The sequence below is a fragment of the Harpia harpyja genome, chromosome 6, assembly GCF_026419915.1.
Source record: "Harpia harpyja isolate bHarHar1 chromosome 6, bHarHar1 primary haplotype, whole genome shotgun sequence".
Classification (NCBI taxonomy): Eukaryota; Metazoa; Chordata; class Aves; order Accipitriformes; family Accipitridae; genus Harpia; species Harpia harpyja.
The window spans coordinates 13,178,313-13,193,772 of record NC_068945.1 but is presented as its reverse complement, the minus strand read 5'-3'; the positions used below and the strand labels follow the sequence as shown (position 1 = coordinate 13,193,772).

General features: G+C 41.4%; 1 protein-coding gene across 13 annotated transcripts in view; it reads left to right on the top strand.

Annotated features, from left to right (window-relative positions):
• The first annotated feature begins 447 nt into the window (after positions 1 to 447).
• PLEKHA5 (pleckstrin homology domain containing A5) overlaps positions 448 to 15,460 on the top strand; it is a 178,096-nt gene continuing 163,083 nt past the window's right edge. For 4 of the 13 annotated variants that reach the window (XM_052789360.1, XM_052789362.1, XM_052789361.1 and 1 more), the window contains exons 1-3: positions 457 to 619; positions 750 to 826; positions 3,869 to 3,926. In XM_052789360.1, the coding sequence (XP_052645320.1) occupies positions 522 to 619; positions 750 to 826; positions 3,869 to 3,926 (233 nt within the window). In that variant the 5' untranslated portion in view covers positions 457 to 521. Of the gene's footprint in view, positions 620 to 749; positions 827 to 3,868; positions 3,927 to 15,460 lie in introns of all 13 variants that reach the window. The other 9 variants (XM_052789368.1, XM_052789367.1, XM_052789369.1 and 6 more) reach the window with 5 other exon arrangements.

Sequence of the window (15,460 nt, the reverse complement as noted above, 5' to 3'; positions counted from 1 at the left end):
GCGCCCGCCCGCGCCGTCCGGGCGAGGCCCCCCTCCCCCCGCACGACCGTCGCCAGCCGCGGCCGCCGCACGGCCGGGCCTTCCACCCTGCGGCGCAGCCCTCGCCGCCTCCCGGGCGCTGCCTTCCCTCCCGCAGCGCCGCGCTCGCCCGCGGTACACCCCTGTGAGGGGCCGGCGCCGCCCGGCGGGGCTCCCTCCCCCCCTCCCTCCCCGCCCGCCGGAACCCGCCGCGCCCCGCCCCGCCCCGCCCCAACGGCCGCGGCGGGGGCAGGCGGCGCGCCCCCGCGGGCAGCCGGCCAGGGCGCCGCGCGCGCCCCCGCGGCGGGAGGGGCGGGGCGGCGCGGCGCGGGGCGGGGCGGGCCGCTGCGCCCCCTCCCCCTCGCGCTGTGCCCTCCCCCTCCCCAAGGTGTTGGCGGCGGCGGCAGCGGGGACGCGCTCGCTCGTGCCCGCGCCGCCCCCCCTCCCCGCTCCCCTCGGCTCTCCCCGGCTGCGCTGGTAGCGGCGGCGGCGGCGGGTCGGCCATGGCGGCCCCGGCGGAGCTGAGCGCGGAGCGGCTGCGGGCGCTGCCCGGCAGCTGGAGTTACGGGATCAGCCAGGGCGGCCGCGTCTTCTTCATCAAGTGAGCGGGGGGCCGGCGAGGAGGGGAGCGGAGCGGAGCGGGGCTGGGCTGGCGGGCGGGGGGGGGGGGGGAGGGAAGGCGGCGGCGGGGCTGCGCCTGCCTGACTCGGTCCGTGTGTCCGTCCCCGCAGCGAGGAGGCGAAGAGCACGACCTGGCTGCACCCGCTCACCGGAGAGGCCGTGATCACCGGGCACCGCCGCAGCGCAGGTAGGCGCCCCGCCCGGGGGCGGCCGGGGTCCCCGGCCCTTCCCCGGCACGGCCGCCCCCGCCCGGCACGGCCCGGCGAGCGCCGCCCTGCTCCCCTCCCCTCCCCGCTCCCCGGGGTCTCGCCGAGCCCCCCCCCCCCCCCCCCCGCCCGGCTCCCGCGCCCCGGCTCCCGGGCGGGCTCGGCCCCGGCGCCCCTTCCCTGCCGCGGGCGCCGGCAGCGCCTCTGGCTTCGCCCCGGCGCCCCCGGGCCGCCGTGGTGCCGCCGCGGCCACCCGAGACAACTCCTCGCCCCGTGCTCCCCTCACTTCTCGCAGTTGTTTGCCCCCGGGTTGAGGAGGAATGACATTACGGTGCAGCCTTGCGTGTCCAGCTCGCCATCGGTGCGCTCCTCATCTTTTTCTTACAACGCTTTCCTTTGCCCCCGTGTCTTTCCTCCGTGCCCGTGTGATTTCTCTTTCTTTGCTTGCTTTCCGTTGCCTTGTATCACCCCTATAATATTGTGTAGTTGCCATCGGAGACCGCCTTGTTCCTCTCGTGCTTCTTACAGGGTACCCCGGCTATTCATTCACCTGCACAGCATCCTGTCTCGGTTTAGCGTTAAACCACACATCTTACTTCTGTTTCCAGCAGTACCTAGATATAACCACGATAGGTACACTGGAAATGTGGAGGCTGATTTCACTAGTCACCTAGAAGCCCTTTTCCTCCCTGCACTTCCATCTAGGCTGAGACTGTGGGTGGTTTCGAAGTGACTGAGAGTGGTGGAATAGGTAGGAGGAAAAGGGACTGAAACGTTAGGAATAACTTGGGGGGAGGAAGGTGGAATCTGTCTTCCTTGCTACTGCTGTTTGTTCCACTCTGGAGAAGTAGCAGCAGGAGGTGCTGGAGGAGGAGGATTTACAGCAGACACTCTGGAGACCCAGAGCCAAACTCCGACTGCTGGCATTGCACACAGGCTACATATGCCGCTGGGAGGTGGTGGAGTGTAGTAATAAGTGCAGTTGTTTTTATGCGTGTAATCACTTGGATAATCGCAGGAAAATCTGCAACTGAATTGGACTATATCAGATTATTTGCTTTTATGTTTGGTTAATACTTACACATTAAGAAATCAGAAACAGCCTTTTAGAAAACTGCGGGCAGCCTTTTTTTTTTTTTTTTTTTGAGTTGGGAATAGTTTAAAAAGCACAGGTTTCTGGCTGTTAGAATTCTGCAGTTTGATTTGCAATGAAGGTCTGTTGTTTGTAAGAAGTCATTTAATGCCGGGAAATAGAACTACTGATTGCTATCAGGCTTCTCTTTCCACCGCTTTCAGTACTCAGATTAATTGAGAAACTGGCCTTCACTTACAGCAATATGCATGGGGGCAGATGTATGTGAAGTGTTTTGCTTGTTGGACGCTAACATTAGCTGAGTATTAATTCTTTTTTTAAACTATTACCAGCGTCTCTGTTGACTGATGGTGATTTCCCAGTAATTTGCTAAGTGTCTCATTTGTTTCTGCCATTAAGTGCCTTCTGAAGGAAATGCAGTTTGCTTTTGAGTACCTGGAGTATTGTATGTAGCATAGCAGAGTTATTATCAGGTAAATTAAACTTCTTTCTGAACACAAAAGTGAGGCATGACCTTGAATATACTGACCGTGATTTATCAATCAGATACTGAAGTATCTGCGAAACAAACCTGTTTCTGTAGTTTTCCTCATTCATGTGTATGTTAATGAATCTCTCCATACATAGATATAATCAAACAGATTAACTCTGGATTTTATGTCTTGTTTTGCCCTGACCATTTTTTTGGAACCTAGTTAAAATATGTTCAAAATATGTCTTCTCTTAAGAAACAATTTTTGAGTGAATAACACTTCTTTTGGAAGTGTATATTATTATAAAACTCCTTATTAAATAATACCGTAAGATATTTACTGGACGATGAGGAAAGCTTTGTCCTCCATTATGAAGTGCTTTTTATTCCTTGAGATATTCAGCACTGGGAAGGTATTTTTTGCAAAGTTGTTACAGCAGTCATAAATACTTCTGCTAGAGAGACTTCCTGTTTGCTGTACTTTGCCCTGTGCTGTTAGCAAAAGACACCTTGATTTTTGTTTTAGAGAAGACAGGAGTGAAGAAAAAAGCCAGCCAGAGCAAATAAGTAAACTGGGGGGGGGGGGGGGGGGGGATATCACATGACCTGGACTGAATATTTTTTTCTTTTAATTAGGAAATGCATTCTTGCTTTTATAATTCAATGAGTGAGTCCTACATATTAATTATTGTTTTTAGTAACTGGGGCAAACTTTTAAGGGTAGCGATGTATCTAGAGTTGCATAGAGGTGCCCAATATCTTCAGAGCTTCCATTACATCAGGAAGCTGTTACTTCAAAAGAATTGACCATTAGTGGTGGGGGTTTCTTTTTTATATGCGGGCTCCTGACTCTTAAGAGTGATAATGGAGAAGGAGAAGACATACCCACTTCCTCCACTAGATTTGCATTGAAAATTATTTTCATGTAAAATTGAATAGAGTTGTAAACACTGCAGGAACACTTGTTAGTCACAACAGTGGTGGAATTATGCTAATATAATGCTAATACTCTGTGGTGTAGTTGATATCATGCTTGTTAAGATGCTTGTGACTTGCATGTAACGCAAACTCAGTAAATGGATTTTTGTTTAGCTCTCTGCCTGCCAGGTAATTTGATGCTACTGAAGTTCCAAGCAGAAAGATCTGGCGATGACCATGAGTTCTAGGTACTGGTCAAAGGAAGGAACATTGTTAAATAAGGCCACGCTTAAACCCTTATTGTTATTATTTCAGAATGAGAAATCCAAATCAGATTTTCATGCATGTAGCTTCTCTTGGATTACAGAATTTAAACTGAGACAGTATTGTGAGTCAATTCTAAAATATTTATAGGGCTAAAGTTTTCAACAACTGGAATCAGACACACAGTATTTTAACTGCCTTAGTTTTAGGGAGTAGACCAGTATGGCTAGCATCATTTCAAAAGGTAATTAGAATGTTTTGCTACTTGTTTTCCAGACTTACCCACAGGTTGGGAAGAAGCTTATACTTTTGAAGGTGCAAGATATTATGTAAAGTAAGTTGAATGTTTATCTGTCACAATACTATAATTTTCAGATAGTTTGTCTAAATGTTGCTGCAATCTTGAATGTATTCCAAACTGAATTTAAATGTTATGCTATAAATCTAAAAGGAGTATTCAAGCTTGTCATAGTGTATGTAGACCTCTGTTTACTGAATTCTGCACAGCTAAAACAATTTCTTGAGTTTTTTGTTAATACTTTTAATTAAAGCTGCTTGAGTATGCATATTCAAATGAAATTTCTGCTGTGAGTGTAACCATCTAGCAACAAATGTCCTTGCAAGTCGAGAATACCTTGAGTTTGTCTGTCTGATGCTTGTGTGTGTACACTGTCATGTCATAAATGCTTTCAGAAAGGCAAGATCTTACTTCGTCACTGGGAGAAGAGTCTTGGTTCTCTATTCTCTAGTAATTACATTGTTTAAAGCCACTCTGAAGGTTTAATGTGTCTATTTTCTTTGCAGACCTCCTGTTTCTGCTTCTGGCATTGATTTTCATTATCTTTTTATTCAGGTTGTAGTATGCTTTGAAGAGTGTGTCCACTATGGTAGACTTGCTGTGTATATTGTCTTTTTGAATGAGAGGCATGGAAATAGAGCTCTTATGTAGAAGTCCAGAGGTCGTGTTGATCAGATCCGTACAAACTTCTTACAAGCTTTTCCTCTCTAGATAGTTAGACCATCCTTTTCTGGAAAATTTTAAAGTGGCACCTATGTGTATTGGTCTTGTTAATATGCTTCTTTTTCTGTTATTTCACAGTTTGCAGGCTTTTCTCGATTCATTCAGGAGTTTTTACTCACTATACTGTGTGTTTGGTTTGCCATCTTTAAATGAATAGTGTTGTCAGTGGGATAACTTCTATGAGTGAAGGTTACTAATAGTCATAGAGGTTATAAGCTGCAGGTAGGTTTTTCTGTGTGTTAGTATTGAGCAAAAGGTAGCTGCATTGTAGACGTTGTGAGATGGGTGTTGCGTATGTGTTGCATGGTTTATTTTATATAGGAACGTGTTTGATTTGATCCTAAACAAAATTTAAAAAAAGTACTGAAGGATAATGTTCCAAAAATCTGGTTAGAACTGGTGCTGTGCTCTCTAGAAGGGGACTTTTTGTTAATAGGCAACATGTTTGTTTTACTGTTGTATTGTGCCTTCTTGTAATTTACATTACACTAGTGTTGTATAGCAACTAACAAGAACTACACCAGACTGAGGACACGAATGTACTAAGGATTTCACTTCTGGTGTTCTGTTCAGATTATTAAATGAAGATGGGTGAAAAATTAAAGAAAGCTGTATTTGTGTATATAAAAAGAAATTCTTCTAGACTTTCAGATGGAACTTGTTCATATAGAATAAACCTATGAAGAATGTGTTAGCTATAGTAACTGGAAAATAGCAACTTGAGTTTTCTTAGTATAAAAAAAAAAAGCGTGTGGACAACTATTGTAGAGTGACTGATGCGCTTATGCACAAACTTACCGAGTGGTAGGTTGGTTGTGTACTCTTGTCCATATAAGATCTTGTGTTTGAGGTGTTACCATAACAGTTAAGAGGTACATTAAGTTGATTGTTTTGCTGATAGCCAACACTAAATAGCTCTGTTTATATTTAAAAGTTGTGCTGCATCTTTGAAAACATGTTGCACAAACAACACTTCTCTGTGATTTGGTAGATGTAGGAGGATAGCAGGGATAGTGCTGTCAATCCTGCTGAAAGGTTCACGTGGTATGACCAGGTTGGCATCCTTAGTTAAATACGTATTTGTTGTGTAGCCTCTCAAGCTGAATTTAAACTTCTGCCCAATGATAGTTTCTCCTTTTAAAGCTGTCTAGCATTCAGACTTACCAGTGCTAGAGAAGATGTGAGAGCTAACTTAGACAAGGTGACATTATAATCACTATTTTGTAATCCTAGGCAATGTAACTCTGTATGATGTGTTGATTATAATAATTCTAGTTGTCTGAATCTAAACTGCTGTGGTGCTCCCGCACCAGTGGGAAACAGCGCAGGTTGTTATGACCTTGTGCTATACAGGCACCCCCACATGTCCTAAATATGTTGATTACAGCATAATAAAACTGTGTTAAAACGAGAGATACTAAAAACTTGTTCGTGATCAGGTCTGAAACAAATATGTTGGTTTGTCTGGTATGAGTTACAAAGTTACAAGGGAATGAATGTTAATAGCACGCTATTGATGCATTCAGCCATGTGGAACTTGGCTGTTGGATTTCTGTACTGTGTCCAATAAAAGAGTTAGAGAAGGATAGTCAAGTTTCCTGATCACATAAATAATTTCACCAAACTTCTGAGGCACAGCTTCAAATATGTGGGCTGAATAAAAATATTTGACAACCTTGCTTTATGGTAAGATATTATGCTAGACTGTGTTTGAAAATAAAACCTTTTGAAAATTATCCTTATGGTTCTTTAATAATAGGTCTTCAGTGTTCCAAGTGGGTGTGTCGCTGAATCGATTACTGTGCTTTTTCTGGCTTTGATGTAGTAAACACTGTATAATCAAACTGGGATAATGTCGAGGAGATAATCGTCAGCTAAACCTTAACATTCCTTGGACTGGCATTTCAAACAAATGACTCGGGATACAGACTGCATTGAAATTTGATTATTTTTAAAGGACGCTGTATTTTTCTTGGGATGTGTACATTCATCTTCTGAATAAGTAAATACCAAATGGTGACTATTTTACACTTTTTTTTTTCCCATGACATTGAATTTGTTCTAGCTTTAAGAAGGAAAGATATTCTGAAACAGGGATAGATAAGGAGTTGTTTCCATTGCATAAAATGGTTTTGGTTTTGTATAGGGTTGTATTAGTAAGTTGATGCTAGCTAGACTTTGACCTTTTTTGCAGTTTTTTGGGGTTAGTAGAAGAAATCTAATACTTAGTAATGACAGAATCCTTCCCCCCCCATCTTCCCCATCCCTTGTAAATGCAAATGACAAAAGGTGGTGTTTGTTAGTTGGAGTAAAAAAAATGTAATGCCATAATATATTGTATATGTTTGCATGAGATGTGGTTACATTGTTAAAGTGTTTTGTCTCTTTGGGAGTGAGAAAGTCTGGTTTTGTTTACTTAATGTTAGAAATGTGCACAGGATAGCCCTTCCTCAACAGTTGATGGGAACTCTTGTCAGAAAAATTTTCTAAGTAATGCTTGATTTGGGTGTAATCTTTATTTATACAATAACTAAATTTTTACCTGGAATATAGGGCTGTAAGACTGTAGAATCAACACATTCAAATATAACCTTTAATAACCAGTTTATTATCAGTTAACTATTGAATCTTCTTTATCATAAAGTAAAACAAGATATGGGAAAACTCAGTTTGAAAATGATGGCAGAGCATGCTGAAAAATTTGAGATTTTCTTTTGATCTGCTTTGAATACTTCATTGAACTAGTTATTTATGCTTAGTGTATTAAGCACTCATTGAGGTCTGAAAAGTTAAGGACTTTATCCTCAAAACAGATTTAAGCTGGATAGTAGTATGGGAAGCTTAAGTTACTTACATTATTTATAAGTGCATAAGGAAATGGACCCATGTGACAATCCCAGTATGATTCTTGTCAATTAGAGAATACATACCTGGGCACGGGCTTCAGACTCCTCACCTGTTAAGATCAATGAGGATTTTTTTTTTTTTTTTAGTACCTTGTGATGACTACACAGTCATTAGGCACCAAGGTACTGGTTTTGAGTGCCATAAAATTACATAAATATGTCTTTCTCTGTATGTATGTATATGTGTGTGTGTGTATTTATTCATACGCATGTGTTTAAGAAACCCTTATTGCTTGTTAAAACCACCTGACTATCTAAACTCAGGCATTTGCTTACTTTTCTTCCCTTTTTTCTATTTTAATTTCAGTAGTTCTGAACATACGTTAGGATTTTTGTATTTTTTTTTAAACCAGGTTTATATTATTTAAGTTATTAATTTACCAAATAGAATTGTTTTAAAAATCAGTCCAAGGATGATATTTGAGGAACTTTGTGTCAGTCTACGTAGTTTGGGTTCTACAAAAGTACTTTTAGGTAAGCTATTTAGGTGTTAAAATTTGATATTTCTTAACTCTGCTGTAGGACTGATACTTTTTGGGCAGTACAAAAGCTGACTGAAAGAGTTCTTAAAAACTTAAAGAATTAAGAAGGTTAAAGTTTCATTTTTAGGGTTTTGCGTCAAAGTTTACCTTATTCTGTATTTATTAGAACAATTTTTGCCTGTTGCTGAGGCAAGGCATTGGCAAACCCAGGCCAAAGCCGAGGTGAGTTTGCTGTTGCATCAAATCGAGGTTTTGTATGCTTTTATAGAGACTTTTATCAATGCAGGTTTGCTTATTGTAGGCATGTAGCTTGAAAACTGGGAAGGTAAGAAAAATTTATTAAGTGATTAAAAGGGATAAGATCTTTTTCAGCCTTGAGTTTCTGTTGTTTACTGAAATAAACCTGTGCTCATTGAGAATTCAGCTTTTGTTTGAAACCTTTGTCTTTTATATGCATTATAAAGATCCTCTCCCATTCAGCTGAGACTCTCCAGAAAAATCAGAGAACAACTAGTCATGTTTGCAGAGAAGCCCTTGAAAGGAAAAACAGAATTTGAAAAAAAATATAAGAACAGATCAGACTGTTTTCCTCCAGTAGTAAGAATGACAGTGTTCCTCCCAGAAATTTAGTTCTTTTCGTGTTACCTCTAACCTTTATTTTACTAAAATTAAGGAAAGACTAAGGTTATTCTTAGCCTTCATTCGATTCATTCTTACATGGTAAGACCTCTAGGTCAAATAATGGCATATGGTTAGATGGGTGAACTGGGACATAACATTACAATGAACTGACCTGTGCTTTTTATCTTTGTAGTGAGCAAAGCTGTTCAGAAAAGGAGAACTTTTTAGGAATGCCTACAAATTTATTATCTAGTTTAACATTTACTTCTTGGTTCTTGAAATATTTCAGCAGAATAAAAAATACTGCAATGCTGAAGCTGGATGTGGAGGTGGAAGGATCCTAGACACAGGAAGAAATGAGTGTGGGTCAGAGGAGGAGGGGTGGGACTGCATCCAAAAACCAGCTTATGGGCTGGATGTGGAAGGAAGAGGATGGAGGTAGTGGTTTACTGAAGGAGAAGGCTAAAAGGGTGGAAGTAGTTGCAGAACAGGGAGGAGTGGAAGCTAAACCAGGCAGAAAGGAGCGGTGGCAGTGGAAAGTCAGTAAAAGGAGTTGGAGTGTGGGAGCTCATTTCCTAGGAGTGAACTCGGTGGAATTTCTCCCAGAGGGAAGGGTGGCAAAAGTTCACCCTGTGAAAACATGTTGTCTGACTCGTGTGCAGGTCTGGCAGGGCCGATTATCCCTGGTTTATGAACCTGTTTCGAAGTTAGTCTGGCAGGTAGAATATCAAATGTGGACGTTAGGAATTACTGTGCTTGTGAAGTTTCTTTTTGAATGTGACATCTGTGGTTGATATTTTGAGCTGTCTGTTTCCTGAAGTGTGTTTCTAAATTGGGTAATACCTTGAATGCTTTAGTTTTACTAAGATAGACTTGAAACCATGAGGGAACTTACTGATTTATTTCTTTTTTTAAAACCATTACCAAGTTTTTAAACACTTATAAGAATTAATGGATAATTACTTAAAAATAAAAAAAAAAAATCTGTATGTAAGTTGTTACATGAAATGTTGAAATCCATGAGGAAGACATTGAAGACACTCAAGCTTTTTGATATCTGTTAACAGATTACTAAGTTAATTTTCCTGGTTTTACATCCTGGTTTTGGAAGTGGTAATATTTCTTCCCTAACTTTGGTCTGAATTGGTGATTGAGTAATAATAGCAGATAAAGCTAATATATGCTTTTGAGATGTTATTACAGTGAACTCTTCTGTGGTCTTTCATTTTTGCTATCTAAAATGTGTGAGGGATGGTAAAAAGCAAAGGAGATGCTGATCGATCATAGCTTTTATGTAGATGGTTGCTGCATTACTTTGTAAATATAGTGATGCATTTTTTTCTCCCAAACCCTCCCTCCTTTGCAAAAAAAGATAACTGATGTGCCCTCTTAAGAATTATTTTACGGCCTGTACCAGTACTTCATCTGCCTGTTGTATCAGGGTGTTGCACAGCTGCTTTTTCTTTTCCCCGTCTCGGTGCCCATGTCCTGCAGTACTTGGAACTGAGGGACACTTCCAAAACCACCTGAACTGGCAGGCAGGTACCTTGTGAACTTTGCCATCAGAGAAGTCTACTTGCTGTAGCCACCATTTGGTAGAACTTTTACGGGTCTAAATTTTACCTGGTGCACGTTAAGTTCTGCTTTTACTTTAAAGGAATTGCGCCCACTTTTTTTCTGTGGTCTGCAAGTGTTTTGTTGTACTGGATCAAAACCAGTGTCTGTTGTGGTGCTGCGCTAAGCCTGTTTTTCCTGCATATGTTTATGTTACAGTGGCTCTTATTATAATGAATTACGCTTTCATTAAACCTGAGATACACTTTGGTTGGCAGTTCAGAGCGATCTTCAGTACGCTTCTGTGCGTGTGAGAGAGGGAGAAAACTCCTGTGAAGCTTGAGGCAAATGCTGGCTGGAAGCAAAGCTCCACAGCCCTGACTGCTGGGATTTCTGCCAACGTGGTGCCTGTATGTGTGTTTTTTCTGTGTTTCAGTAAGTAAATATCTAAATTTAAACACTTTCCCCTTCTCTCTCCTCCCTCCTTTGCCTTCTTTCTTTTGAATGCGGAAGATAGCCGTTCCTGTTCACTTCACTTGCTCTTGCATTTGGTTGAAGGGAAGGTATTCTCTGACAGTGATGTTGAGAGGGAAGAAGTTGCATCAGTAGCCACCTTCAGAACTAGTAGTTTGGGAATGGGAACTTGATAACGTAGGCACTCCAGTAAAACTCTTTGGGAAAGATTCCATTTCCCAGTACTGGGTAGGACAGGGAGGTCTGCTTAAATAGTTGGTTGAAGTTGCATCTTTCTGCTCCAGACCTATATAATTTGAGTTGAATACTCGTTTGAAATCTGTGAAGTGGAAAAAAAGGCTTTTAGACAGCATTTTGAATGCCTATATGGCCTGTGATGGTCTCAGAGCTTTACATAAACAATTAGAAAACCACTTGCAAATTCAGGAGGCTTCAGACACTTAGTTCTTCATGGCTTTCTCCATGGTGACTTAGTAAGAACAATTATTTGTGAGGAAAGGTACATTGCCAAGCAACCTATCCTTTAAAATTAGCGCCCTGTTTTTTCCCTTTTTGAGAATCTATTGTAGATATGTTTAATAGAAATAAGTACTTAAAAAATGAATTTTGTGCTTTATTAACTGGAAGTATTTCAGTGTGTCGGACCAGGTAAGAGGGATCCTAGTAAACAAAGGGTTTTGAAAGAAAAACACCTGGTGAAAGTTGTAATTTAAAATGCCATCTTTCACTTCTGCTATTTCATGGGAACTTGCATATTCTTTACTACTCTCTGTGTAAGTAGGACTACTGAGATTGTATAAATCCTGCAAAAATACAGCTTTTGATGCTTTTTTTTTTTTTCTGAGCTGCATTACTACTACTAGCAAAATTGTCATTTTATATTTTTTTTATTCTCTAATTTTGTGTTAAATCCTACAGATTATGCAGCTGCTGACCAATGTCTATCACTTATCATTTTTGACAATATCTTTTGGGATGTCTAAGAACAGATGATATATCATCTTTAAAGTTTTTCAATGAACTTGGTTTATAAGAAGGACAGAAATCTCACTTTGAAATAAAATGTTGTAAGCAACAAGAATAAACACATGGTACTCTCAAATACCTACAGGGCAGAAAAAACCTTTTAATCTAATTGAATGTCAAAAAGGATAACTTGGTTTCTTGATGGAGAAAGTAAAGCTGGCTAAGACTGTTGGGATTTTTTTGTTGGTTGCTTTTACATGTTGGCCACACCGTTTTCTAAGGCTACTTTATTTTGTATTTTTCCATATACAAAGAAAATACTCTAGATAAATTTAAAACTTCGTGGTTGAAATCTTTGATAAAGTTTGATACAGAAGATTGAAAAAGAAAATTACAAACAAAAGTGTGTGTTTGAGCAATCAATGTCATAACATGAAATGTTTATCTTAATTAATCAGAACAATGATGCAAGTTAAACTTCATTAGAAATTCATATAATCTGTTCTGATCTTAAATCTCTTCTATGGTACAATCTCTATCTATCTTCTAAGCTTGATGTGGGTACCAGTTACTTACCTGGTCTGCAACACTGAAATGTTTTAAGTTGTTAAAGCACACAAATGTTACTGAATTTTTTTGTAACTGGTAACATTTTTAGCTTTTACTAGTTAATCAATCTTCTTTATTGTATCTGCAGAGTTAAAAAATTTTGACATTTGAACCAATACATTTTTAGTTGGTTGAATTGAACACCTAAGAATATCTCTGACATAGTGAATTTTACAGGAGTAGGTCACTAAAGTTATCCTTGATCAGACATGAGGTAGTTATTAAAATTGTTCTACAATGAATTTGGAGAGTTTGGGAGCGTAAATACTTACTCATCAATGAGAGTCTTGGGATATCTGTCTGTAGTTTGTGGTCAGTAAAAAATACTGACTTAGAGTTTCTTATCTCTTTATACAAGCATGCCTAGGGACTACACCAGCTGATGAACTTTGAGAAAGTAGTATGTTCTGATCTCTGCCATACAGTCTGTCTCCTGCTTATGTCCCTCCTTTTACTCAACTTCAGATAAAAATGAACTGACAATATTGCAAGCAGCAAGGCCACTTAATAAACCTTGCCTTGAAGTAGTGTGGAGATGAGACTAGAAGGAAGCAGAGTGTGAATTGTGGTAACACTGCTAGAAAAGGTAGTTTGACTTTTATTGCCTTTTGTACTGAGCCTTGTATTTCTTTTTCTGCAGCTCCTGTCTGTCTGATAATTCAGTTACTAAATGAAAGGTTTTTTCCTGGAAATTGAATTAAAAACTTTCTCAGGTTAAAATGTTCTCTGCAGTGTTTGCCACAAATATGGTTTAAGAAAAGTTTTTTGTTCTTAAGAGCAGATAAACTGACAACAAAACCGTTAAATCTGTATAACTTTCTAGCTAAGTACATTGCACAGTGCGTAGTAAACAGCATAAAAGGTGAAGTTTTGGAATTATTTACATGTACCTAGTATTATGGGTAAAGTGACTTCTGTTTAAATATAAATTAAATGAAAGAGTATCGTTTTGGTCCTCTCTTTGCCAGTAGTGGTTATATATTTTATATATATTTTTATATATATTTATTATTTATATATATTTTGTATATATGTACAGGGCACATTGTTTTTATGGCTCTTTCAAGGATCCTCACTCCAAATTTCTTACATGGAACACTTGCATTTTGCTTCACATTCAAAATGCAAAAAGATTTTTAGAGATCAGGAAAAATCTGAACCTTTTCCTGAAGTGCTCTTTATTCTTGTATCCCAAGCTAAACACAAAAGAGATTTTGCAATATGCTTCAGAATAGAGCTCACTCTATTGTGGTTTTTGTTCAGCTTCAGGTGAGAGTGCCAAACCTGCCTAACAAGAAATTCGGGATTTCTGTTGCCTCTGATTCCTCACTTTGTGGTTTAAAACAACAAAAAGTGCTATCAAATTCAGCAGTCAGTTCAAATGCCAGTGCTTTATCCTCTTCGTTATAATCTTTTGTTTGGCTGTCTGCTGCTTCAAAATATTTTTGAGCTCAAATATGGAAGTTGTGTGAAAATCTTGCAGTTTTGTAGATGGAAAAGAACTATGTGAAGTGAGATATAAGTAGAAAAAAAAATCTGTTGATTAAAGCAGTGATGTCCTATCAGCTTATAAGTGGAGTTTGTTGTGTTTCACAGCCCTTGATGATTTGAGCTTGGGCTACCTGAGGGATCTGCAATCAGGCTGAGGAGTTGGAATTATTAGCGACCTGGTTTTAAATAAGAGGGGGAGAGAGTCTTTTGCAGTCATTGTTTAGTAATGGAGTTGGTTTTTCTTTTTGACTTTTAGTGATGCTATTTGTAAGTCATTAAAGCAGGCAGAAACTTCTCAAACTTTTAATGAGGAATGAAGGTACTGTCATTTTAGACAGGTATTGCAATCAACATTAACTTTGTATTGGCTTTGTGTGGCAAGGTTTTGGTAGCGGGGGGGGGGGTTACAGGGGTGGCTTCTGTAAGAAGCTGCTGGAAGCTTCCCCTGTGTTCGAGAGAGCCCATACTAGCCGGCTCTAACATGGACCCGCTGCCGGCCAAGGCTGAGCCAGTCGGCGATAGTGGTAACGCCTCTGTGATAACATTTTTAAGATGGAAAAAGTTGGGACAGATGAAAAACGGCAGCCGGAGAGAGGAGTGAGAACATGTAAGAGAAACAACCCTGTGGACACCAAGGTCAGTGCAGAAGGAGGGGGAGGAGATGCTCCAGGCGCTGGAGCAGAGATTCCCCTGCAGCCCGTGGGGAAGACCATGGTGAGGCAGGCTGTCCTCCTGCAGCCCAGGGAGGTCCACGGTGGAGCAGATATCCACCTGCAGCCCGGGGAGGACCCCACGCCGGAGCAGGTGGGTTCCCGAAGGAGGCTGTGACCCCATGGGAACCCCGCGCTGGAGCAGGCTCCTGGCAGGACCTGCGGATCTGTGGAGAGAGGAGCCCGTGCTGGAGCAGGTTTTCTGGCAGGACTTGTGACCCCGTGGGGGGCCCACGCTGGAGCAGTCTGTGCCTGAAGGACTGCACACCGTGGAAAGGACCCATGCTGGAGCAGTTTGTGAAGAACTGCAGCCCGTGGGAAGGACCCACGTTGGAGAAGTTCGTGGAGGACTGTCTCCCGTGGGAGGGACCCCATGCTGGAGCAGGGGAAGAGTGTGATGAGTCCTGCCCCTGAGGAGGATGAAGCGGCAGAAAATAACGTGTGATGAACTGACCGTAAACCCCGTCCCCCTGTGCCGCTGGGGGGTTGGTAGAGAATCTGAGAGTGAAGTTGTGCCTGGGAAGAAGGGAGGGGTGGAGGGAAGGTGTTCTGAGATTTGGTTTTATTTCTCATTACCCTACTCTGGTTGATTTGTAATAAATTGAGTTAATTTTCCCCAAGCTGAGTCTGTTTTGCCCGTGATGGTAATTGGTGAGTGATCTCTCCTGTCCTTATCTCAACCCACAAGCTCTTTGTTAGATTTTCTCTCCCCTGTCCAGCTGAGGAGGAGGGGGAGTGATAGAACAGCTTTGGTGGGCACCTGGCGTCCAGTCAGGGTTAACCCATCACAAACTTGTACAAGAACTCTTGCATTTCAGTTATTTTATTACTTTGTTTAAAAATTGCCTTGTGCAGTTGGAAATAAGGTTTTCAAAGAAATTATGGTAACTTAAGGGTTTTAGTTAATTTTTCAAGGAGGTGAAGAAATTAATCTGGAGTTGGTTCAGAATCTGCGTCTCTTGTACAATTTCACCAGGCCTGGTTTATAGGAGATTATGTAGCTGGCAGAGTGAATCTGTAAAGAACAAACATAA